This window comes from Micromys minutus (assembly GCF_963924665.1).
Source record: "Micromys minutus genome assembly, chromosome: 19".
NCBI lineage: Eukaryota > Metazoa > Chordata > Mammalia > Rodentia > Muridae > Micromys > Micromys minutus.
The window spans coordinates 15,202,014-15,227,962 of NC_137954.1; the positions used below are offsets into that span (position 1 = coordinate 15,202,014).

The window sequence follows — 25,949 nt, forward strand, 5'->3', positions numbered from 1 at the left end:
TTACTGGTCCTCATTTTTCCCATCAGAATCTGTAAAGGAGAACATGGAAAGATGTAAGTCTTTAAAATGAACAGCACTCCTATTTCTGTTAGCTTTTACCTTTGTTCCCCTCTCTTGACAACCACTGGCTTCCTGCATTTAGTTTGGTTCAGTGACTCAAAGGGGACCTGTGTGAGGCAGATCTGGTGGTGAGAGAAAGCCACCAGACCCTCATTAACCATTTCCACGTGGTAGTGTAAATTCTGGCTTCCTTCCTGGCAGCTATTTCTGTGTCAGTCTCTCTGCTTTTGCTCCATGTTCTGAGTGGTACAACATCTATGGTCTCAGCTCCTTTTATCTCTGGGCCTTTCCTCAGGGTATCAGTTTTAACCCTCCACCCACCATCAATTCCAAAGCTCATCATGCAGTGCACTTTTAGAATCCAGAGTTCCCTGGATTGTGTCCACTGGACATAGAAACACAAGCAATCCACAGATTCATTGCAATCCCCATCAAAATTCCAACTCAATTCTTCATAAAGTTGGAAAGAGCAATTTTCAAATTCATCTGGAATAACAAAAAACCTAGAATATTTAAATCTATTTTCAACAATAAAAACACTTCTTGGGGAAATCACCATCCGTGATCTCAAGCTATATTACAAAGTAATTGTGATAAAAACTTCATGTTATTGGTACAGAGATAGGTAGGTAGATCAATGGAACAGAATTGAAGACCCAGAAATGAACCCACACACCTATGGTCACTTGATCTTTGACAAAGGAGATAAAAACATTCAATAGAAAAAGGACAGCCTGTTTAACAAATGGTGTTGGTTCAACTGGCAGTCAGCATGCAGAAGAATGCAAATCAATCCTTTCCTATCTCCTTGTACAAAGCTCAAGTCCAACTGGATCAAAGACCTCCACATAAAACCAGGTACACTGAAACTATTAGAAGAGAAAGTGGGGAAGAGTTTTGAACACATAGGCACAGCAGAAAGTTTCTTAAACAGAACATCAATGGCTTATACTCTAAGATCAAGAACAGACAAATGGGACCTCATGAAAGCTTCTGTAAGACAAAGGACACTGTCAAGAAGACTAAATGGCAGTGAAGAGATTGGGAAAGGATCTTTACCAATCTTACATTTGATAGAGGGCTAGTATTCAACATATACAAAGAACTCAAGAAGCTAGACTATAGAGAATCAAATAATTCTATTAAAAATGGGGTACACAGCTAAACAAAGGATCCTCATATTGAATGGCTGAAAAGCACCTAAAGAAATGCTTAACATCCCTAGTCGTCAGGGAAATGCAAATATAAACAACCCTGAGATTCTACCTCACACCAGTTAGAATGGTCAAGATCAAAAACTCAGGTGACAGTAGATGCTGGCGAGGATGTGGAGAAAGACGAACACTTCTTCCACTGTTGGTGGGATTGTAAGCTGGTACAACCACTCTGGAAATCAATCTGGTGGTTCCTTAGAAAATCGGACATAGTACTACCTGAAAACCCAGTTATTCCACTCCTGGGCATATATACTTTAAAGATGCTCCAACATATAACAAGGACACATACTCTACCATGTTTATAGCAGCCTTATTTATAATAGCCAGAAGCTGGAAAGAACTGAGATGTCCTTCAACAGAGGAATGGATACAGAAATTGTGGCACATTTACACAATGGAGTGAGTACTACTCAGCTATTAGAAACAATGACTTCATGAAATTCATAGGCAAATGGATGGAACTACAGACTATCATCCTGAGTGAGGAAACCCAGTCACAAAAGAACACTCATGATATGTACTCACTGCTAAGCAGACACTAGCCCCAGAAAGATTTGAATACCCAAGAAACAAGTATCTGTTAGATCCTCAAAGCGAGGACCCCCACGCTCTGTCCTGGAAGAGGTGACACCCCAAATCACTCACGAGAAGCGATCTTGCTGCAAACTGCAAGAGGAGTTTTATTCCAAGTACGCTGGGGCCCACAGTCACACGCCACGCAAGGGTAGAGGACTGTAAACCCCAAGTGCAGGATTGGAACAGCTTTTATAGGGTTCACAAGGCCCGCGGATCACAAACCAATCATGGCAAAGCCCGTGAATCACAAACCAATTATTTTAAATTATCTAAGCCTGCGCTTTATAGGCCAATCATTGTAAACCATCTAAGCCTGTGCTCCGGGGACCAATCATGTTAAACTATCTAAGCCCGCGCTCCATGGACCAATCAGTTCCCTATAATCTCGGAGGTCTGTATTTGCACGGTGTCCTGGGTGGGAGTGACAATGGCAGTTAGGAGAAGTCACTAGGGCCAGAGTTTCTATGGTTCGAGCAGCTTGCAGAAGCCAGAGAAGTGGTTAAGTCAGCTTATCTCCTGTTAACTTACTAGGCCCAGCTTGCGTATTCAAGGGCCTGTCCTATGCCCTTTCACCCAGTTTCATACAGAAAGCAGGCTCTGGAACAGCAAGGAGTGTAGCCTTATATCTACTTATTGGCAGAGAACAGAGTCTGGAATTTGAAGTATTTAGGGCTACTTAGGCGTGAGGGTTAAGGCTCCTTTAGAGTGAGGTAGCTTGGGGGTCCTTGGAGGGGTTAGGCTATATTTTTTATCCTTTCATATCTAATTAAAAAATGAGGGGAAAAAAAGAAACACAAGGGTGGAAGTTCGAATGAACATACTGATTGGTCAGACACAATGAAATCCACATTAGCTTGTTTTCATAAGATATGGGGGGGGGGGGTCTCAGTAAAATGCTTTGGTGAAGTAGACTCACATAGCTCAACATACCTCCTGGCTCCTCCACCATCCATCCTGAGGAAAGGAATAGATCCCTCCACCGTAGCCTTGGCTATTAAAGTGCAAAGCTAGGCTTCAGGAAAATGGGCAAGGCAGCCTGAATCTCAGTAATGTGGGGGCTAGGAGGCAGCTGTTAGCAAAGAACCACACCGCAGGGAGCCCTGATCTGCTGCTAACCCTCCCATTTGTTGGAAAGGAGGCACTTAATTCATTGTCTACCACCTACCATTTGTGGTTTCCTGAGCTAAAGACTTTTTGGAGGTGAGCTGACAACTCAGATCTGAGATAATCCTCTGCAGCAAGTAGAGCACCAGAGAGGAAATACATAAAGTGTGCCTAAGGCTGCAGCGGTGGTCATTCTCGGTTCTCCTCTCTCATCCCCCCACCCAGCATTCCCATGGTGGCCTGGCTCTATTAGGAGCTGCAAGATGCATATCTGTATGGAGTCTCCGTCTAAGACAACCGTCCTGTGGACCACGGAGCAAAACAAGAACAACCACCACCACCACCACCAAACCTGCCCAGCCAGATGACTGTTGTTGCAGGTCTCTGCTAACCTCCCACAAACACAGGCTTCCCAGCCTAAGTCTCTGGGAAGCTGCTCAGTGAAGCCAACTTCCCTCTACACAGAGGGGCTCAGGTAAAGAGAAGACGGTAAAATTGAAAGTGCACTAGATTGATACTGTTCTGTGTGTGCAGACTTAGAAAACAGCCTTGCTTCTGTTGCAGGATCCTCACGTTTTCTCAGAGTTGAGGGGATTTCTCCCTTGGCTCTCTCAGGGTCCCTGGCTCACTGTCCTCCTGAAGAGGATTCCCCTTTTCCTCTTGGGTGTTTTGGGCTTTGGAAAGGAAAATTAAATAAAGAAGATGGAAAAGGGTCATACAGACCGGGTCAGGACTGAGCTAAAGTGTCTGGGAGGTTGATGTATGATGTCATGGGAAAGCAGCTTCAGTGTGAAATCAATTGTTAGTGCTTTCATTCCCCTGCCTCAGAGTGTTTCTGGGGTATAAGAGGAGAAGCTGGGGTGTTACTGAGCTCGGATTGTGAGCCCCACTGACTCACCATCAGATCCAGCTTGTTCCTTCTCTTTATTCAGGGCTTTATTAGAAGGTTCGTTATCTTTGGGATCTGAAACCAAACATTTAAAAAGTTAGTTTTCAAATGTAATCAACAGCTTGTGAGATGTTCTGAGTTAGTGCTTTTCAAACTTTGTGCCAGAAGCCATGATAAAATATGTGTTTTATATCATCAGGTTGTGTGTTTGTGTATGTACAGATGAACCAAAAATTATTTTCTACAATTCTCTTCTAATTCCCTTTTATTTACCACCATTCTTAAATATATATATATATATATATATATATATATATATATATATATATACATTTTTTTTTTGAGAAAGGATCCCACTGTGTAGCTCAGACTGGTTTCTAACTCTGAGTAGAGTTAGTTACCTGCTCACATGCTAGGATCACAGGCATTCCCATGCCTGGCTTTCATATGTGTGTCTATAGAATGTTAATTAGTGTATGTGTAATACATATTCTTAACATACAGATTATATGTTTTTAATACTTTGTATATACTACTAATATGTATAAGGTTTACGTATCTGTTGCTTTGTTTGCTTTCTTTCCTTTCACCATCCCTTCCTTCCTTGTAGCCTATCCTGTCCTGTTCTAACCTGTCCTGTCCTGTTCTAACCTGTCCTGTCCTGTTCTAACCTGTCCTGTCCTGCTATACCCTGTCCTATCTTGTTATGCCCTGTCCTGTCCTGTTAATACCCTTTCCTGTCCTGTTCTAACTTGTCCTGTCCTGTGCTAACCTGTCCTGTCCTGTTATACCCTGTCCTGTCTTGTTCTATCCTTTCCAAGTTCAGTGGGGGAAAAATCTGTTCTTAATTTACCTGTTATCAATTTTATAATATTTCAGTGGGAAAGTTCTGTTGATTAGATTGGTTTTCTTAACCATTCATTTTTTTTTTTTTTGCAGCCAAGATAAGGTTATATGCTTTTATGAGTCATAAAGAACTATGTGGTGTGTATGATTTCAATGCTTATTCAACAAACTGCCTTCTAAGACTCTGAAACCAGCGCCATTTTCTCTGTTCTGTCAGGTGACTTGAGTTCTCATAAAAGTCTCACTTGGCAGAAGCGCTAAGTGCCTCAAGTTCTGACTGGCAGCTTAAACTGGAGTCATTCTAGAGGTTGTATTCTCTGCTGTTTGGTTTTCCCCCTTCTCATCCTGGAAAGAGGCCGGTCACCTTCTTCATGACAGAGGTTATAGAGTTTGCTCAGCTCTCTCAGGGCCTCAGTGCACTCCAGCATCTCGTTAGGGATTGCTTGACACTGGCTGACCTTCCTGGAGGAACTGTGCCCGTGTGCACATTCAATCTAGGCAGCCAGCAAGCACCAGAGAGCTTCCTATTTCTTCTATGCCTAGATCCCTACCTTATAGGTGTGTGTGTGTGTGTGTCTGTGTGTGTGTGTGTATGTGTGTATGTGTGTGTGTGTGTGTGTGTGTGAGAGAGAGAGAGAGAGAGAGAGAGAGAGAGAGAGAGAGAGAGAGAGAGAGAGAGAGAACATATATGTGTGGACACACTCACCTTTATGTATTAGGGGCAAGGATTTAAATTTCATATTTGTACAGCAAGTGCTCATACCCACATACCTCTCCAGTCATATAAACACGATTCATTCTTATTTTATGTTTATAGAGTTTTGCTTATGCATATATACATGTCTGGTGACAAAGGAGGGCAGAAAAGGACACTCGATATCCTGAAACTGGAGTCGTGGATGGTTATGAGTCACCAAGTGGGTGTTGAGAACAAAACCTAGGTCCTCTGTAAGAGCAGCCAGTGCTCTTAACTGCTGTGCCATCTCTCCAGTCCCCCTGTGGTACCTTTTGACATCACCCAATGGGACAACACGTTTATGAGATTACCTTCTTCAATTGGCTGGAAAGTTAATACGTCTCCAAATGCAACAAGCTTCTCCTGTTGAAAAAATTATAATGACAGCAACCATGAAGTCACTCTTTAGTAGACAAATTCTTTGAGTCTTGATTTAAAACAAATAAGTATTCTTAACGCACTGGAGATTATGAAACTAGACGCATAGCATGCTTTTGCTACATTCTTTAACCCTTGTTGCTCTATGGTTTTTAGTGATATGATGCAAAATGAGCTCCGAAAGTCACGAGCGTCCACAGAATCATTTTAGGATCATTATGAAAGCCGTTTTCTTGCAGACCCTTTGCCACTACCTGAATCAGATCATTGATGAGCCTGTTCATTATCTTCTCACTAAGGGAAATGTCTTCAAGATCAGTAAGAACCACCCAAGTTCCATTCTCAAATTTCACCGGCATAGAGAAAACAATCCCTTCAGGAATGCCAAACTGGCCTGTGGGGGGCACACAAGGCAAAGGGTAAACAAATGAGGAATTCAGAAGAAGAGCTGAAAAGGACACACATAATACACCGTTTTAAGGTTTTATTTATGATGTGGGTGCGTGTCTGTATGTGTGTGTGTGTCCCCCACCCCTGTGTGCTTGCCCGTGCACACTCATGAGCATGTGTACACACGCAGAGGCCAGCCAAGGGTGTTTAGATGCTTTGGATCTAGAGTTATAGGTGGTGAGCTGCCTGACATAGGTGCTGGGAACCAAATTCTGGTCCTCTGCAGAACAGGCTCTTAACCCCTAAGCCGGTACATGATTCTTAAGGACCAAAGTGGAGCTAAGTTTCTGGAACTGCTATCTGACTAGGGCTGGGGCACTCATTCAGACCTGAGTACACACATGTCCTAGTTCTGAGCATCCTCCATTCCTTCCTATCCGGGAGTTAATGCAGCTTTTCTTTCCCAAGCCTTGTGAGTAATTTGTGCCTGTTTTCCATAGCTGTCTAAACCACTCGATGAATTTAGCCTTCTGTTTTAGCAATGTGTCTTAGATAGAGTTTCTACTGCTGTGATAAAACACCACGACCAAAGCAACTTGGGGAGGAAAGGGTTTATTTGGCTTATGCGTCATCATTGTATAAACTGACAATAGGATCCATCTGTGCGGTATGATTAAGGGAATGATTTTTATTGTAGATTATGAAAGAGAGGACCACTAGAGGCACCTGGAAGAGTCTGGAGCAGAAAGAGAGAAAGAAATCATCTGAACTTGACCAGCAGACTGAGCCTGGCCATGACAGAAACAGGAGCAGAACAGAGAGATAGAAAGGAAGGGGGGTGGAGGTGACAGACAGACAGAGAGATAGACAGAGACAGAAAGAAAAATATCAGGGTCATCAGAAGAATGGGTAGCTGAGGGGAAGGAAGCTATTGAGCTTGAGAGAAGAGGGAGGAGGGGAGGAAGGCCAAGATGTCAGCAAAGACTTTAAAATGTGCAATGGGTGCTTGGGATACTGAAGAGGCCTGGAGGCCAGCAAGCACTTTGGCATGCTAATAGGCACCACAAGTAGCCATCTGTCCCCTCTGCCAGAGGTAAGAAAATGACTTCCTTTGGTAGAGAGAACCAGCTTCATGGCTTCTTGAGGGATGCTGGCTTTTCTCTAACTGCCAGAATTCTCCTATAGTCTAGGTTGAGCCCATTTCTGGATATTTGAACTGCCCTTTGGAGTTTGGAGAACTGAAGTCTTCTTTGGCTCTAACAATCACCATTGTTTGTCACTGAAGGAATTCAGGAAAGGAACTCAAACAGGGGAGGAACATAGAGGTAGGAGCTGATGTAGAGGCTGTGGAGGAGTAACACTTACTGGCTTGCTCCATATGGCTTACTCAGCCTGCTTTCTTATAGCACCCAGGATCACCAGCCCAGCAGAGGTCCCACCAGAAATAGGCTAAGCCCTCATGTATCAATCAGCAGTTTAAGAAAAAATGTCCTTTGCCTGTATCCTGATGTTATGGAGGTATTTCTCAACTGAGGCTCCCTGCCCTCCAGGAACTCTAGCTAGCATCAAATTGACATGAAACTAGTCCGCACGCCATAGTAGCCATGCTGGCCAGGTATGCTGGGTTGGGACTGAAAAGAAAGTGAGCAAGTTACTTGGTTATTTTCTTAGAGCTTCCAGTTCTCCACCTGTGCTCTTGAAAAACTAATTGTACTTTCTTCCTATTGTATTTATATCCTATAATGGCTTTCAATTAGAAAGTTGTAAAATCCTGCTGTTCTGCACATCAGAAACATGGCTGTCAGCAGCCATGGGAGTTACAGCTCAGCACTGGTCCATATGCAGCCTGAGTTCTTTTCAGAGACCCCACCATAGGCGAGACAAAGAGATACCGAATCACCTTGAAGAAAACAACTTCAAGACAAGTCAACCTAAAGCAAACCTAAAGCTCACTAAAGCAGGGTTTTTTTAAGTTGAGGGCTTCTGCAACTCTTAAGGGTGGATTAAGCTTTTCAAGAGAATCACAGTCCAGCCATCTTGTATAATCATTTTATAGACAAACTTTGGAGAAGGGAGATATTATTTATGAGTTCAGGTAGAGAAAAATGTGAAGAACTATAGGAGTATGTCAGAACTTTCTCAGAATTTGGTTTACCTTTCTTCTTTTTTGTCTTTAGATATAGTTTATTGGGCATACCATGGTGTCAGATGCATAGTGGGAACAGAAAATTTGCAAGGCTAATGATATAGAAACGCCATTATAATGACGGAGAAGAAAGTCGAGAGTACTATGGGCTCCCATAGTACATGTTGATGCCAGCAGTCAACGGTGACTTTGTGGTGACAGTTCGGTAATCTCACTTCCAACCACTGCAAAGCTGGTCCTTTGGCCCTGTGTCTAGCTAGCCTGCTTCATTACCAACAAAACCCTGGTGCGCTGAAGAAGTCATACTAACAGACTGTTCATCAGCAGGCTTCCCAGACTGTTCGCGCCGCCTGCATCTCATCTGCGGTGAGTGTTTTAAGGCGAAAGAATGTATGAGAGCTTATCTAATTAATGATTATCGTGATAACAGCTTTGGAATTGTTTCTTGTAATTGTAATAATAATTGGTACTTCAACTATACAGTATTCGCCAAATGTCACATATGATACTCCTCCCATGGAGATGTAGAAGGTGACACACAGGAAGCCCTGTCCTTAGTGCACATATTCTAACATATGTGCCTAAAGTGAATTCTGTCTGAGAGAAGAACAAGATGTGCGTGAACATAGAAGGGAGACAGAGATTAATTCTCACACTGTGGATTGTCTGAAGATGTCTCTGAGGTGCACTGAAATTGGAATGAGGAGGAGATAATGACACTGCTGTTAAATAAGGGATGCTGGAGGTGGACCTGATTGGTTAAGGCTGCTGTGCGTTGGGTTGACGGCACACCACCCACATGGCCATGCGGCTGACCAACCAGGGATAGAACTCAGCAGAGGGTCCCAGGCTTGAAGATTAGGGAGCGAACAAGACTGACAAAAGCTGAAGAAATGTTTGTGGATGAACCTACGGGGATATAACACCATCTTTTTCTACTTTATAAGGATGCTAGGAGACTTGTGTATTCTTTAGTTTACAGCATATCTCTTCAGCGTTTGCTCAAAGGCAGCAGTCTTTCTACATTTCCCATGCTACCTGTTCTTCTGAAGCCTGGGCCTCCTTGCACATTCAGATCCTGTCTCTGTCTTTGTCTTAGTGTTCAGTGCTCTCCCACCCTGGCCTTCCAGGTCACCAAACACTTGGGAGACTTCTGGCAATGTCATCTCTTCGCAAAGCCTACTCTGACACAAAGCTCCCTGCAGCGAACGAATTTGGTTTTCTCTTTCTCAGCTGGACACAGTGAGAAAGCATTGTAAGACAACTTGTAGAGATCTGAACCTTCTTCACTCTGCTGTACATTTTCTGAAGTGTAAAACCCGGTGTGATCCCTTGTCATCCACAATAAATATTGCTTGGTTTGTGAGCAGACATCTGAAAGAATGAGTGCATGCATGGTGCTGTTGAAATCGACACAAGTTATATAGGTCAAGCTATGATCTAAACAAGGCTTTAGAAGATAGGAATCGGCACCTTCACTCCTTACACCCAAGGAAACGATCTCTCCAGGTGGTGAGCCAGAGTACCAGTACTTCAGGGTGGTGGCTATGCTGTGTGCAGCCAGAATGCCTCCAAACTGTTTTCCAGTGTTGCTCAAGTTTTGAAGTGTCCTCACAAATTCTTTTGTTATCCACTCCCTGCATGAAAAGAAATACATATTATATGTGTGTGTGTGTGTGTGTGTGTGTGTGTGTGTGTGTGTGTGTATACACACAGAGAGAGACACACATATACACATATGTATATACGTACATACATACATACATACATACATACATACATACATACATACATACATACACACATATGGAGGGGGGAGGTCCTCTGAGCCCTGAAACTCAGCACAGGGAACTTTGTCTGCTACCGACACAGTAATGAGACCCAAAGGTTATAGAAACAATTTCTTTCATTACAAATCATTAATTATACTTAGATACTTTCCTGGGACCAGCTATATCCTTCATTTACAATCAAATACAGTGAATTGTTCACACTGAGATTTGGGGCAATATGTTTTATGGTCTGGAGTATATAAATTCAGGCAAGAGCTCAGCTGGATGAGAGGGAATGCCCCGGATGCCTGTAACCTTTACCCTCTGCAAGAAGTACATTAGGGTGTGGGCATCAGGAGACGGGCTCAGTTCGCACAGTGCCTAGGCACAGATAACATTCCCGAGGGCTAGAGACAGGGAGGAAATAAAAGACAAAGGAAAAGCTGCAACTTGGGACCTGGAACAGGGAATGTGAATGTGCTTCTGAGGGGCGCCGCCTTGTTCCTCTTCCTGCCTCATTGCAATGCCTGTTTACCTGGATAAATCTGTTTCCCTTTTACTCTATACACAACAGGCCACACCACCATTTTCATTCACTCATCAGAGAAGCTGGGGCTCAAATCTGATGGAACTTCGCCAAAGCCACATCTAATAAATGACGGTGACAGATTTCAACCTGTATGCACCACTTTTCAGCCCCACCTCTCTTGGGACTTAATAGTCAACCTGACCTGGTCTACGTATCATCTTAACTCCTCTTTCTACACCTGCTTCAACTACCTTGGCTATGTACCTGTCTTTATGTTAACATTTTCTTTATGCATACCTGCTTTAGAGATAATGATAACCATATACAAAGTACTTTCAGGATAGCCTGAAATATAAAAATTCATAATTTTAAAGCAAACCAGATAGGGGTGGGGGACCAATTAGCGACTATTTGGATATTTCTGATTCTTCAGTAGAAAGCACAGGAATATGTGTGTAAAGAATACATGTTATTTTCATGCAAACTTTACAAAATGTTTTAATGGTGCTTGCCAAAGAGCAGCCTTGTCATGGAGAGAAATTCTGAGAGAAGGGGTATCTTGGGAGCAGTGAAAAGAATGACTTGAAGTTAAATTGTGGGTCCAAGCTGCTGCTGACCTAGGTTCTGCTGAGATGGCTTTCCAGATTGCTCCTCCTCTCTCTGTCCCACCTCCCTCCCTCCCTCCCTCCCTCCCTCCCTCCCTCCTCTCTCTCTCTCTCTCTCTCTCTCTCTCTCTCTCTCTCTCTCTCTCTCTGTGTGTGTGTGTGTTTGTGTGTGTGTGTGTGTGTGTGTTCTGCTCTAGACAGCTTTTTCTTGCTATTCTAAAAACTCTCTGGTTGAGACAGCTCTCTCTACTAGTAAAAATTCCAAAAGCTCATGGCTTTTCTAACCAAAATTATTGGAGCTTCTGACCAAATCAGAGATCCTGTTAAGTTCTTGAAGAGCTGTGTTTCTCTCTAGAAAACTCAGCTCTCTATAGAGAAATAATTCTAGAGAACTGCTGTCTCTCTTTGTTATCTCATCTCATGCAGACCCAAAGCCCAGTTTTTTGTTTATAGATCAATTCAGTTACTTATTCCAGGTTTCCTTTTGATTATCCTAAGGGTCAGCATCCCATGAGCCCAGCCCCTTAATTCTTAGGAAATACCAAGCACTCATTTTCTGTTAACATTGCAAAAGAATTCAGAGATCTGCCTGCCTCTGTTAAGATAGCTGGGTGGGAAATTACCATTTCTACCACACCTGGGTCTAACCTTGCTCTGTTCTAGGCTGACTTTGAACCTAGGAATCTGCCTGCCTTTGTATCTTTCTGACAAGCTGGCTCATAGTGTAGCTGTCTTTGTTCACTTAGATTCATGAAGCCCCTCATCATTCATATTACATCCTTATATTTTGTTTATTGAGAATATATATATATATACATACATACATACATACATACATACATACATACATACACACATATATTTCATGTATTTAGAGATCTTTTTCACAGCCTTAAGACTTGTCCTGAAGGTCCCAGCGTTTACCATTTTGCTAAGACATAAACCACACTTTCACCTCCTGGACTCATGCTGTCAGATTAGTATGGAGTCATTAACGTGAACAGCGAGGACCTTCTTCAGAGAAATGTAAAAATATGTGAATTATTACACAAACAAGCCTTATGCCCACAGCAGCCATGAACTCTCATGGAGGCTCACATGGGGGCCCTGTTCCAGAGGCAGGGGCCATGTCACCCTGTTCCCACCAGAGCCACACTGTGCTCCACAGGTGCTTACAGCTGTTATCCATCCATTTCATTTCTCTATTGTTAGAATACTTCACTTAGAACATATACTATACCTGTCAAAAATCAAGTTTAACACGGAGTGATAATATCCAGGTGGTCCCCTAATAGCGCTCTCATAGTTGTAAACCTTTGCTTTCCTCAGATCAATGTAGTTATTTCCAGTGATATTACCCCAAATTATCACATCTTTGATGCCTATGCAGAAGAGAAGCAGAAAGGATTAAAATGACATTTATCGAAATGAAGTGTATTCAAATCCATTGTTTTGTCAGTAAATTTGTTCACAATATACAAACAATGTATATTTACATTGTTTTAGGCTTGGTTCAGTGAAGTGCCAAAGCTGGGGTTTACCGCGCTAATTATCAGGGCTTGGTTGTCACTGTTATGCCTTGTGAACAGTGTACTGGATGGGTAAGTCAAGGAATACTGAGGGAACCACCGTGAAAGAAATTGTTAGTGAAAGTTATATCATTTGTGCTACTCTTAACTTCATTCCCCTTACACACACACACACACACACACACACACACAGTGCGTGACCGTGTGTGGATGAGTGTGCATGTGTAGGCTAGAAAGGACATTGGGAGTCTTCCTCAATCTCCCTCCACCGTATCTTCTAGGAAAGGAACAGGACTGGCTGGCTAGTGAGGCCTGGAGATGGCCTTTCTCCATCCCTAGAGTGCTATTCTTATGGATGCACGTGGTCACACCTGACATTTTATGGACAGCGATGTTTCCGCAAACCCAATCCCAAAGGGAAACTTTTTCAGCTGTTTAGATTTTGACAAGGCCCTTTGGATTCAGACTGAAATAGAACTGTATATAGATGACAACTCTCTGGGAAGGTTTCGTCACTTGTAAAACCATAGTGATGACATTCTTCATGGGAGGTACCTTTAGAACAACGTTTAGGAGGAAACAAACAGGCCCTATGCCCTATAGCATTCTGGGATGGGGGTGGCAGGGGCTGAAAATACAGTACCACAGAGCCACACAGTAGTTGTATCTTTATGGAGAAAAATAAAAGAGCATGAGTTGGAGAAAAGAAAAATAGTGGTTTAATGTGATTCTGCAATTGTTGATTTTCTAGAAATGTTTTATTTAATTTTAAAACGAGTTTTGTTTACTTACTTACTTACCTATTGTTTTAGGGCTACTATTGCTATGGTTGTACCATGACTGAAGCTATTGTGGTAGGAAGGTTTTATTGGGCTTACACTTCCACATTGTAGTCCATCACTAAAGGAGATCAGAGCAGGAACCTAGAGGTGGAAGCTGATGCATGGAGGGGTGCTGCTTACTGGCTTGCTACCTATAGATTGCTCAACCCACTTTCTTATAACATCCAGAAACACCAGCCCAGGGGTGGCACCATCCACAATAGGCTGGGCTCTCCTTCATTAACTACTAACTAATAAGAAAATGCACTTTAGACTTGCCTACAGACTGCTCTTCTGGAAGCATTTTCTCAGTTGAAGTGCCTTCCTCTCAGACAACTTTAGCTTGTGTCAAGTGGGGAACAAAAATCAAACAGCTAGCCAGCACATCTATTTACTTAAACTCTGCATCCTGGATACTAAATTATTGTCTGTTCTCTTCTAGGAAGATGGCTATTAGACTAACTTTTAGGATAAGATGCTGAAGCTGTTTGTAGGAAGACAGAAGTGTTCAGAGCTTTTCTCTAAAGGGGTGGATAACAGCACTGGCTATGACAGGTCCTCGTGGCATCCTGTACTTCACTGGCTTACACTGTTGTCAGCTCATATCTACCGTCTCCCCAACGTTTGTTTCCAGAAGGCCTGCACTTCCATGTTAATGAATGTTGTTGTAAGGACACAAAGAACCACCTCTAAGGATGCAAAGAGTCAAAATATGCTAATGTGATCCAGTCTCCCTTTTGTATGATTCTGATATCTACCAATTGGATGATCGATGAAAATAATTAGATATAATAAATTTATAAGTTTAATCTCTTTCTAAGCTTTACCTTGAAACAGGCATCTCTTATGGGCACTTTAGAAATACTGTCTGTGGTGGTTTTAATGAGAGTAGCTCTTATAGGCTCATATGTGTGACTATTTAGTGCCCTGTTGATGGAACTGTTTGGGAAGGATTAGGAGGTGTGGCCTTTTTGGAGCAGATATTGAAGAAGGTATGTCATTGGGAGTGGGCTTTGAGGTTTCCAAAGTGCCCTCACTTTTTATCTATGCTCTTGTTTATGGAGCAGATGTAAGCACTGAGCCACTGCTTCTACACCACATTTGCCTCCTGCCATGCTCCCTGCCAGGGTGGTCATGAACTTACCCTCTAAAACTGTAAGCAAGTCCCCATGTAAATCTTCACTTTTATAAGTTGCCTGTCATGGTTGTCTCTTCACAATGGTAAAAAAGTAACCACCACACTATCCTATTGGATCTTCACATCAGTTATAGGAGGGAGTTGCTGTTTTGAAAGATGATAAATCTGAGGCACAGCAATTTGACTGTTCAGAGTCACACGAGTGAGAAAGGAGGGAAAGCCATTTTAACATGGCCTTGGTGTTTTTTAAACAACACACATTACTTCCCCTGTTGTTATCATGGAAAAATGGGATATAAGGTATAAAAATTATTATAACAAATGTTTGCTAATTTTACAATTTTGGACAAAGTCATGAGAGTAGATTAAAAGAAGTGTGCACGACTGCCCCTCCCCCATCCACAGCTTCACATTCCATCCTGTCACCCAAGCAACCGTTGAGCTTTTTTCATTTTAGGGAGAGTGCAGCAGCACTGGAGATGAAACCCAGGCTCTCATGCACGCTAGACTATCACTGACCCGCCACCCCATCCCTGCAGTTAACATATGATAGGGAAACTTTCAAAACTAATCAGTGGGTAACTTGTAGATCATTTTCACTACTGTATGTTGCCATGATTGGATTATTAGGTTATTACTACTTATTATTGCTAGTTTCCTGCTGTCCTGAGTTTATGAATTAAACTGGACCACAGCATGTGTGTCCAGGAAGAGACTGGCCAAGAAGGATGAGGTAGTCTAAGCCGCATCCCTTCAATGAGGAAGGACCACACTGAGTCCACCCATCCCTCCTAATCTATGTCACACATCCAGGATGGTCCTGGAGGATGTAGCTTTCTCTCTCCAGTGTTTGAACCCATGTTTTCAAAAACACAAACATGACACCAATGGGAGTTCACTCACTGGCTGAAGTTGTTTTCATCTTTCGGGCCAGGACTGCTTTTGCTTGGCCTTCTACCCCCAGAGCCACTGCGATGATGTTGCTTGCGTTGTTAGGGGCATACTGCATGAGCAAAGTCGTTTTCAGATTCACAAAGCTTTTCCCTCCCACGATGACCTTGACGGATTTGTGAGCATTTTTCTCTATCAGGTAACCATAGAGACGGCACAGTGGTACCCTGCTTCTCAGGCAGCTCTCTAGGCTGTACACTTCCTCATCTGTGCTGTCGTCCAGGATGATGATGACTTGGGCCTGAAGGAAGGCCTCCTTTACCGTAGTGCAGAAGGAGACCGTGCGGAGGACTGGCGAGGCCAAGTCTTCGGTTTCCATGATTATACTTCTGAGGCAGTCCTCCTTCTGCTCCTGGTCAAACAGGGTCAGGCTGATCTCTGTGTGAATCCCAAACACTTCCCCACTTAGCAAGAGGGGAATTAAGTGGACGCACACATAAGTTCCTGCACTGTTTAAATGCAAAAGTTGGATGGGAAATGGTTAGATTCCATTCCCAGTTATGCATTTTATTCTTAACCAGTGTTTCTGCTGTGCGCCATAGGATGACTCACTGTTTTACATGAGCATTCTCACACTTGCACAGATGTGCCTAGGAATCCAAAGCAGAACAGGGAAGTCTCACCACCCACTCCATCTCAGCATCTGACCATACCACCAAATAAAAATGCACGGGTGCACTAGATTTTTTCAAACAAAAGAGCTCTCCCACATGCAGAAAACAAAACAAAAAATAAGCAAACAAAAGATCCTTATCAGATTGTTCTGCTTGTGAACTTGGGCTTTCTCATGAAAGGACTAAGACATATGTTTCAGTTAGCCATTAACTTTTAGCCCTTTATCTACTAAGCCTTTAGTTTTGGACAGATTACTTTTCTCACAGTCTTACAAAGGAAAAGCTACAGGGATGGCTAAGATAAGCAAAGGTTGTGTGCTCTGTTTGAAAGTGAATGTACCTGGATCTTCTGTTTCAGTGACGATCAACTATGAGGGACTGGAAAATGCATTTGAGAACTTTTATTGCTCCTGCTGGGTTTGGGAAGGGGCACAGTGGCCATGCCCAGTTCAGTGCTTTCTTATAGACAGGTTCATGGGTGTGTGTGGTACAATTTCTGAACCTTTTCAGTGGTTGTAGTATTCCATAGTTATATAGACTTCCTCAAAACACATATGTGTTAGTATGCACACATGTGGTGAGGAGGACAGCATGAGGGAGATGAAGGGGATGGAAGCAGAGAGAGAAAGAGCAACAAGGAGAGAGGTGGGGATGGAAGGAACGGCAGTGACAATTGGGGACAACAAGGAGGAGGAGAAGCACCCACAGAAGGAGAAAGGGAGGAGTCCTAGGGGAGCTGGGTGTTAGACAGTTCTGAGTGCAGGGGGAAAAAACAAGGAAAGCCAACAGGAGGGACAGGGGTTGGGGGAAAGGGAGAGAACAACGATCAGAGGGAACAAATGCCAGGAATGTTGCTTTAGATTGTGTGTGAAGACATGCATGTGTGTAGATCACATGGGGAAGGATGCTGGAGGCCAGATACACAGAAGCATTCATAAGACCATGTACAAGTCAGATGTGTGAATACACACCACACTCACACATTTTTGAACCTACTCAGGTATTGTTTCATCATGAAATTAATCCAATTCCGTTGACCTTTCTCAAAATGAAAATTTGAACTCATAAATCCTGGGGCTTGACTATCCCACCTGGCAATCCAGACCTGCAAGGGACTGATGAGGTCTTTTGTGTTTTCCTTATCCAACTCTTGTTCCATATGTGCCTTCATGTTCTCCTTAGCGATGACTGTCATCAGCTCTGTCGTCATGCTAGAAGTGACACCATAGTAAAGCTAAATACCAGAAAAGAAAAACTCAGCCTCAGAGAATAGACCATTATTAGACACAAGCCAGAATAGGAAACAGACTAGAAGAAAGATGGAAGAACGGATTGGAAAGCAAAACTATAAAACAATGCCAAGCGAATGGTATGTCTGAACACATAAGCAATGCAATCTTGTACCTGGGCATGTTCCAGAAACTCATTGTATCCTCCCAAAAGCAAGCCCTTGCCTCCACGATCCAGCAACTCTCTCCAGATAATGGGGGAGGTTCTGTGGTCCCACATATTCCTTTCACAAACATCTTCCAGCCACTCCTGTGGGAAGAGCCTCCAATGAAAGGCATCTATTTAACCTGCCCAAGAACTTAGTCCAGCCTTGTAGGATTTAACTGACAGACTTTTTAAAGTTTGCATTTAAAGGTATATTCTTGATATATTCATATAGCATCAGATGGTAAAGTAGAAAACAGCAACAAGTTACCTATCTGATAGTCTCATCATATTTATCAGAAAAAAAACAGTCTATGTTTGGGTAGACAAAGATTTCCAGTGATAAGATCTGAGTGTCTAGTGAAGGACAATTGAGGAGTCCTAGAGTGCCATGGGGGGCATGTGTACTAAAGCCAGCTCACAAGTAAACTCTATTGCTTGCTGGTGCTGAAGAAGTCTATGCTCTTATTCCATCCAAAAGCAAGAAGACTGCGATTTCCAACATGGTTCCTCTAATCACTGCAGAGCTTGGCTGGAAGAAGAACGTGATCTACCCTAAATGACTATGAAATGGAGAATAGGCTAAAGGTCTATTGGCAGCTGGGAGAATCTGTGTAGGACTGAGTTCTCAGAGTCCTGAACTGGGACTGGAACATAAAAATGGACAGGGAAACTTCATCAGTGTGAATCACTCTTCTGCAACTTGGGGGGGGCATGCTTTGGTGGGGACCCTAGAATACAGCTGCACTGCATTACTCGATGGGCAATCAGAAAGTTTAGAGAAAGCGATGACTCAGATAACATGAAAATTGACAAATCTGCCAAGGAAGATAGTGGAAGAAGGGGTCAAAAGGACAGTACAGTGCTGTTGAGATGTCTCATTGGGTTAAAGTAGTTGCCACCAAGCCTGACAAACTGAGTTTCATGTCTGGGACTCTCATAGTTGAAGCAAAGAATTGACTTATGCAGGATATTCTCTGACCTCCACATGTCTTAGCACATGCAGACCCCACCACAAAACAAGCAAGCAAGCAACCAAACACACACACACACACACACACACACACACACACACACACACACACACACACTTTGCTGTTCATCACCAAAAGGTAGTCAGGACTGGAACTCAAGCAGGTCAGGAAGCAGGAGCTGATGCAGAGGCCATGGAGAGATGTTATTTACTGGCTTGCTTCTCCTGGCCTGCTCAGCTTGCTTTCTTATAGTCTACCAGTTCTTATAGAACCCAGGTCTACCAGCACCAGGGATGGCACCACCCACAATGGGCTGCCCCGCCCCCTTGATCACTAGTTGAGAAAATGCCTTACAGCTGGATCTCATGGAGGCATTTCCCCAACTGAGGCTCCTTTCCCCCATGATGACTCCAGCCTGTGCCAAGTTGACACTAAACCAGCCAGTACACAAAGCTAGACATGCATTAATTTAAAAGGGATAGTGGGCACATTGCTATGGAAATCTGAATAAATTGCTACCATAGTTTCTCAAGTGGCCTGAGCTATAACTTTATTCACCAAAGTCGCAAGAAATGCACTAAAGGGAGAAAGAACCATGTGTGGAACAAACTGAAATATTAAATTACTCAAGTATAAAGGATGGGGGGAAATGCCCATCAGAGAATATCTGTTTTATGGTAATACTAACCAACCCCACAGATAGAATAACTCAGGAAGCTATAGGTGAACAGCCTCACAAGAGACCAGGGCTAGCACTTTACAATGGCACCATCCTTTAAGGACATCAACGTGCCTCTCTAGAAAACTGATGACACTTTGCATTCTCTCCACAACGTAAAGGAAAATGACTGAATTCAACACGTGTTGGGTAGAGAATGGCCTTTTCTGCTTGTACAGCTTTCACCAGAAGCCCTGCCTACACACTTACAAAACGTGTAGTGTTTTGTAAGCCTGACAATTTAGGTCTTGAACACATCTTCGAACCAGGGGGATCACTGTATAGGAAAAGAGGCACAGTACCGATCATGTCAGTAGGGGATATATTGCCCTTATCACATAACACTGAGCTTGACTGGGGAGCAAGGCAGACCAGCAAAGCTGCAGAGACCAGGTGGAAGACTGACTTATGGAAGGAATGGTCTGGCTCTTTCACGTTGTAAAACATATGCTATATCAGTGTAGTCTTTTCTTCCATTAGACACACTACTTAGCATTCAGAAATCAAGGGACAGAATTAAGGAAGACCCTTATGGAGCATTTATGGTTCCTCAAATTTCTTTACTCCAGCCTATGTGGTTGGAAGGCTTTAAGTTTCCAATAGAGGAACAATTCTAGCAGAGGACATAAGAGGAGTCTCACCTTTCAGCTACAGTTGACATTGATCTCGGAGAGATGAGAGAGCAGCAGGCAACAAAAGAAGCTATTTCTGGGGACAGAGTAACTGGGTGTGCTCACCAGGAGAACCCACAACAGCTACTACCCAGAGTAAAATTATTTAACGACCAGGTTATCATTTGGGCACCGTCCATGATTCTCTGGCTCAATTTTGAGCATACGAGGGAAAGTATAACAGCCAGGTCTTGAAAAGGGACTGAAGCTCACATCCCTTAAGTACACAGAACTGGGTCATCACATCTAACAAGTGGCCTAGAGTGGTAGCAGGAGACCTGTAATGGATGGTGGTGAGGAGAGATGAGAGCCAGCCTGGCTCTGAAACTGTGTGCAATGGGGAATATGGTTCATTAGCAAACCTCCCTCTAATAGAGTTTTCCCAGGGAAAGATCTTGATATGAGTCCCAGAAGCACTCTTACCAGATGGTGTGAACTCACTTAATAGAGCACGCGGATCCAGAGGCACAGTAGGTGGACTGTAGCTGATACTCATGAATAGTCCAGGTCCCTCCCCTCTTCCAAGCAAGGCACTTGTGCCCGCAGTCACCAGGGCACCAGGGATAGTAGAAGCCAATGGATTAATGGAAGAGTCTCTCTCTAGGACTGACCTCAGCTAAAGGAATTCATTCCTCTTGGCTAAGATTAAGTGCCCTTCTTTGGGAAAGCCCACATCAGGTGACTTGTTGATGCCGGAATACAAAGGCTCAGCTACTTTTCCTCTGCATGGAATGCCTTTGAAAGGATCCCCTACATGCTTTCTCTGTATGATCTTTAGACTCCTCTGCTGCAACTGTATTGTAGCTCAACTTCTCGGGCCCCCTACCTAATACTGCTGCCTTCATCTCCTTCATCTTCGGTTCCTTCTCAGGTTGTTCAGAGAGCACTTTCCAGTAAGACCTCACCTTCAGAAGCAGTGAAGTATGAACTACCTGTTTGCTTGATAGGCTTGGGTGTGGAATCAGCACGTTTATTCCACTTACTACAGACTCATTTGTGCTCTTAAGTATTAGCAAAAAGTCATGTCTTAAGACAGACAAGGAAGGACTCATTTTTACCAGTATTCAAATATCATTAATGTGTGACCAGTCATCCTCAGAATCTAACATAATATACTAGCAAGTATTTAACCAAAGTAGAACTTTATATATTGTGTAGGTGCATTTAACAACTCTAACAGTTCTTACCTCCCACACGTCAGGATGTTGCGTGATCTTAAAAATCCGAAAGTCAGGAAGATTCTTTTGTAAATAGTCTGCCAGAAGTTCTGCCTTAGCATAATATGGGCAGTTTGCTCTACCTAGAAGAGTTCAAATTAGCTGTGATTTCTTTTCAACGCACAAATTACCATGAGGTTATGAGAGTCTTACCGTTATAACCATACACTTAGAGAATGCATTATGACTATAATTTTATAAGAAAATTACAGAATAAACTTCTTAGCACAAACATCTAATTTTTGTTACATTAGTAAAAATGAGGTACATTCCATAGATTAGAATCTTATACAATAAAATTTTGTGGAAAAGAAAAATGCTTTAAATATTTACTTTTCTCTAGTACTGTGCTGGACCACATAAGAGGTTATAGCATATACAATTTAAGCATTAGATACTAACAGTAAGCTATTCATTAGCATCCATTCAAGGGCCCACTGAAATGGCTCAACTGATAAAGGCACTTGCCAACAAGATGGAAGACCTGAGTTTCATTTCCAGGACACATACTCCTGTTAGATTGTCTTTTAACTCTGGACTCCCCCATGCAAGACAAATAAATTAATGTTGAAAGAGATAGCATTCCAAGGTAAGATGTGAGGTAAGGGTGGAAGTATATAGTCCCTTTTGGATTTGCTATGTGGTCCGTTATTGTGAGGAAGCCAAGGAAGAAGAAAGAATCCAGGGCTAACTTCTATTTTGGGGCTGACCTTACTGGGTGAGAGATTCAGACAAATGCATTAATATGATCCCACAGTGCATGTGGAAAGATGTGATTGGCAGGGCATCTGATGTCCAGTCTGATGTGCAGATGCATATGGAGAACGTTAGGTGCACTTTTTTTTTTCTTCCCGAAATGAGGAACACATAGGAAGTTAATCCCCCTCCCCCGGAAGTGGGATGGATGTCAGTTTAGAAGGACAGGCTCAGTGCAGTACCTGCTGTGGAATATTCTTCTTCAGCTTCATAGAGTCCTCAGCATTAATCCTTTCCAAACCCTCTCTGTCTAGTTCAAATCCAATGTTAATTACTTGGAACTCACTTTATGGCTCATGTTTAACAATCCCATCCATTTTATTGGGAAATAGCATGTAAAAGCCCTGCACTTGAGATGATCTCAATTACCTGCATTTTCCGGATCTAGGTTCCTTCTGCCCAGGCACCACTGAGATTATGGGGAGGTAGATAGAAAGAACAGAGAAGGTTCTAAAGGAAAGGGATTCCACCTCTGAAGCCCAAATCTTGGAACCCTTGCTGAACAAATTCTTCCTGCCCCATTAGACTCTTATTCTGTTTCTAGTGTCTCCTTTCCAGCATATTTAAATGCATTTAACTTAAACTTCAGTTTCTCCTTCCTAAGAAGCAAAAAGCCTGTATTTCTTCTCCCCAGCTATTGCTTTCTAGATGTTCCTTTCTGTAAAAACTTCTTTTAAACATCCTATATCCTTGCCATCTGTTTTAGTCAGGGTTTCTATTCCTGCACAAAACATCATGACCAAGAAGCAAGTTGGAAAGGAAAGCATTTATTCAGCTTACACTTCCACATTGCTGTTCATCACCAAAGGAAGTCAGAACCAGAACTCAAGCAAGTTAGGAAGCAGGAGCTGATGCGGAAGCCATGGAGAGATGTTGCTTACTGACTTGCTTCCTAGGCTTGTTCAGTCTGCTTTCTTATGAAACCCAGGTCTACCAGCCCAGGGATAGCACCACCCACAATGGACTGGGCCCTCCCCACCTTGATCACTAGTTGAGAAAATGCCTTATGGCTAGAGCTCATGAAGGCATCTTCTCAACTGAGGCTCCTTTCTCTGTGATAACTCCAGCTTGTGTCAAGTTGACACAAAACCAACCAGCACACCATCCATGGTTCTTACATTTTTATTCGCTCTCTATCCCACAATAATCTAGCATTCCACACAATCTCTCAGAAGGTGGCTAGGGACCACCAGGTCCTTAATACAATGAATAGGTTTTTTTTCCTCCTATCTTCTTTATCCCCAGTAGCATTTATCATGGTTGCCTTTTCCATTTCCACTAGAGTAAATCTTGGGTGCATCTCTATGGTGGGAATACTCTACAGTTTTCCCTTCTACATCTCTGGCTAGTATTTCCTGTGCTTTGTAAGTTCCTGTTCTCTCACCAATCCATTCAAAGGTACTGTTTTGTAAGGCAAATAATTTCATAGCTTATCTGCATATTTTTCTGGCCAAGCTCCTTGGTTTCAAGGGGGCAGTCTGTGTTCCTAGCTCAGGTATTACCTCTTATCCAGATGCCTACCTACCCTTTCCTGTGTCCTACCATCTCTTTCTGAATGTATTATGGGCATTCAGCAGGTTAAGCTGGATTCTATTCTGAAATGACTAAGGTAATGTCATCTTGTTCTGACTAAGGTAATGTCATCTTGTTCTGAATCCACTGTGGGTTTGCTTAAACAATTCTCCCCTTTCCCACAATGATTGTGTCTCTCTTGGCAACCCATTTGAGATTTTCATGGCCTTGACCATGATCCAGGTGTTTTAATCAAAATAATTAAGCTAAAATGACTAAGGAGACATGAGTTAAAAATAATTTTCATGCTATGTCTGTAATAGTTGATCATTAATACTTGCTTTGTCAGCAATGAATGTTGCAAGGATATGCCATTCTTCACCTAATTTGGATGTAAATCAAACTCGTTGTGGTTTTTGCCTTTATAAACACCACACTCCTGCTGTTGGGCAGCAAGAGACTTTCAGAGGCACAAGCCCACTCTTGGCCTAGCCATTAATAAAAGGACTAAAAACTTTAATTAGCTTAATCACTGCAGTAGTCAATAACCACTGTTGTAGATCATTTTTTATTCAAGTCATCTACCAAAAAAAAAAATGTAGGAGATTCTTACATATCCTATAGTAGTTACGTTTGTCTCCTTATATAAGAATATTGAAAGCAGACAGGTGAGGTGGTGCATATCTTTAATTCTAGCACTCTGGAGAAAGATAGTCAGATCTCTGTGAATTTTGGCTCAGCCTGGTATATATAGCTAGGTTTAAATAGTTAGGGTACATAGTGAGACTTTGTCTCAAGTGAAAATACCGTGAGTATGTAGATTATTAAACATATTCTTCTGATACAAGTTTTTCAAATGAATCCCAATCTACTCACTTACCCATAGCTTAGGAGTGTAACTTCTTTATTTCTCAATATCATTCGGTGAATTAGACATCTTTGTTAACATATTTTGTCTCTTAGATAATGTCTCAGTCTATTTGCTTTTCTCCATTCATATTCCCCACAAAGCAGCCCCTTCTGTACTACATGGCTACCGCCTTCCTGTCCTCAGCCTAGGATGCTCTCTTTCTTGCACATTTTCTTCCAGTCCAACTAAACTCATTCCAATTATATGCTTACCAACTACTCCCAATTATCACCAAATTTGGTCACGATTTCTAGCAAATACGGGGACTATTGCTTCATGTTTCCCTGGCAACTGCACCATCAAGGACTTTTCAGGGTTTTTCAGAAGAGCCAGGGGTTCAGAGTTACTCCCCGAATGCTTTGAGCTTCCATTCACAACTGTATATGGTCTTTATAAGCGCACACACTCCAGCTTTACTCCCTATTACCCATGGTTAAATTCTTCTGCTTTCCTGAGTCTTCTCTGCTTGAAACTCTAGTTGTTCAGGCATCTTGTTAGACACCTCTCCTTCTGGGAAGCCCTTGCCTAGGTTGATCGTCTACCACTGTTCCCTCTAGAACATTGCCCTGTTACTGTTATACACAAAACACCCGGAAATATTTTACTGTATGTATTTCCACCATCCAGTTTTCTAATGTGTGTGTGTGTGTGTGTGTGTGTGTGTGTGTGAGAGAGAGAGAGAGAGAGAGAGAGAGAGAGAGAGAGAGAGAGAGAGAGAGAGAATGTATAGTGAAGCAAAGAAGTACTTCCAACGAGATGGAAAATGCCAATTGTGTATAACAAATAAATCCAACAAAGACAAGACTGGATAGTTTACCTAAGAAATCGCTGGTGATGGTGGTCGAAATAGTTTATATAGGAAGGCCAAAGGAGAAGCCAGACTGAGTGGAAAGAAGGACTAGAGATAGAACAGCAGTAAGCTGTTAGTTCTCTAGTTAGTTCCTTCTCTCCACCCTTATGTTCCCCGTCCCGCCAACCCTGCAGGGCCTGTGCAGTCGCCCGTTATTACCTAAATCACAGCAGATAAAAGTAATTCCTTATACATTTTGTACCCCCATGGGTATTAAAACTCGCCATGGGCAGAGGTGAGAATTTTCCCCAACGTGTCCTCACTCAGACCTTGGCACATCGCCACTGTCTATCAAGCGTCTTTGAATGAATGCCTGGAAAGTCTGCGGTGATCCGTCTAAAGGATGGGGCTGCGGAATAGAAGCCAGTTATCAAGACTGACGAACAGCCATGGGAAACGATCTGTGGGCTTACTGGAGAAGCACTCACCCGCGATCACAAATTTGGCCATGATTTCTAGCAAGAGCTAGAAACTGGGACTACGGCGTCACGGTTTCCTGGCAACCGGGACAGGTACTAAAACTGGCGCAGGCGCTCTCAAAAGAGGCTGCACCGCCAGAGGCTAGAAGTTCAAAGTCATTTCTTAAATGTATTGAATTTCCGTAAA

General features: G+C 42.8%; 1 protein-coding gene across 1 annotated transcript; it reads right to left on the reverse strand.

Moving 5' to 3' along the window:
• Positions 1–25,793, reverse strand: MDH1B (malate dehydrogenase 1B; the record flags this gene model as incomplete). The annotated part of the gene is made up of 11 exons (XM_080932851.1): positions 1–29; positions 3,856–3,921; positions 5,740–5,791; positions 6,061–6,200; positions 9,816–9,979; positions 12,489–12,630; positions 15,640–16,136; positions 17,393–17,535; positions 17,706–17,840; positions 21,286–21,394; positions 25,768–25,793. The coding sequence occupies 11 exons, from the start codon at positions 25,791–25,793 to the stop codon at positions 1–3; spliced, it is 1,503 nt and encodes a 500-aa protein (XP_080788977.1).
• Positions 25,794–25,949: the final 156 nt, after the last annotated feature.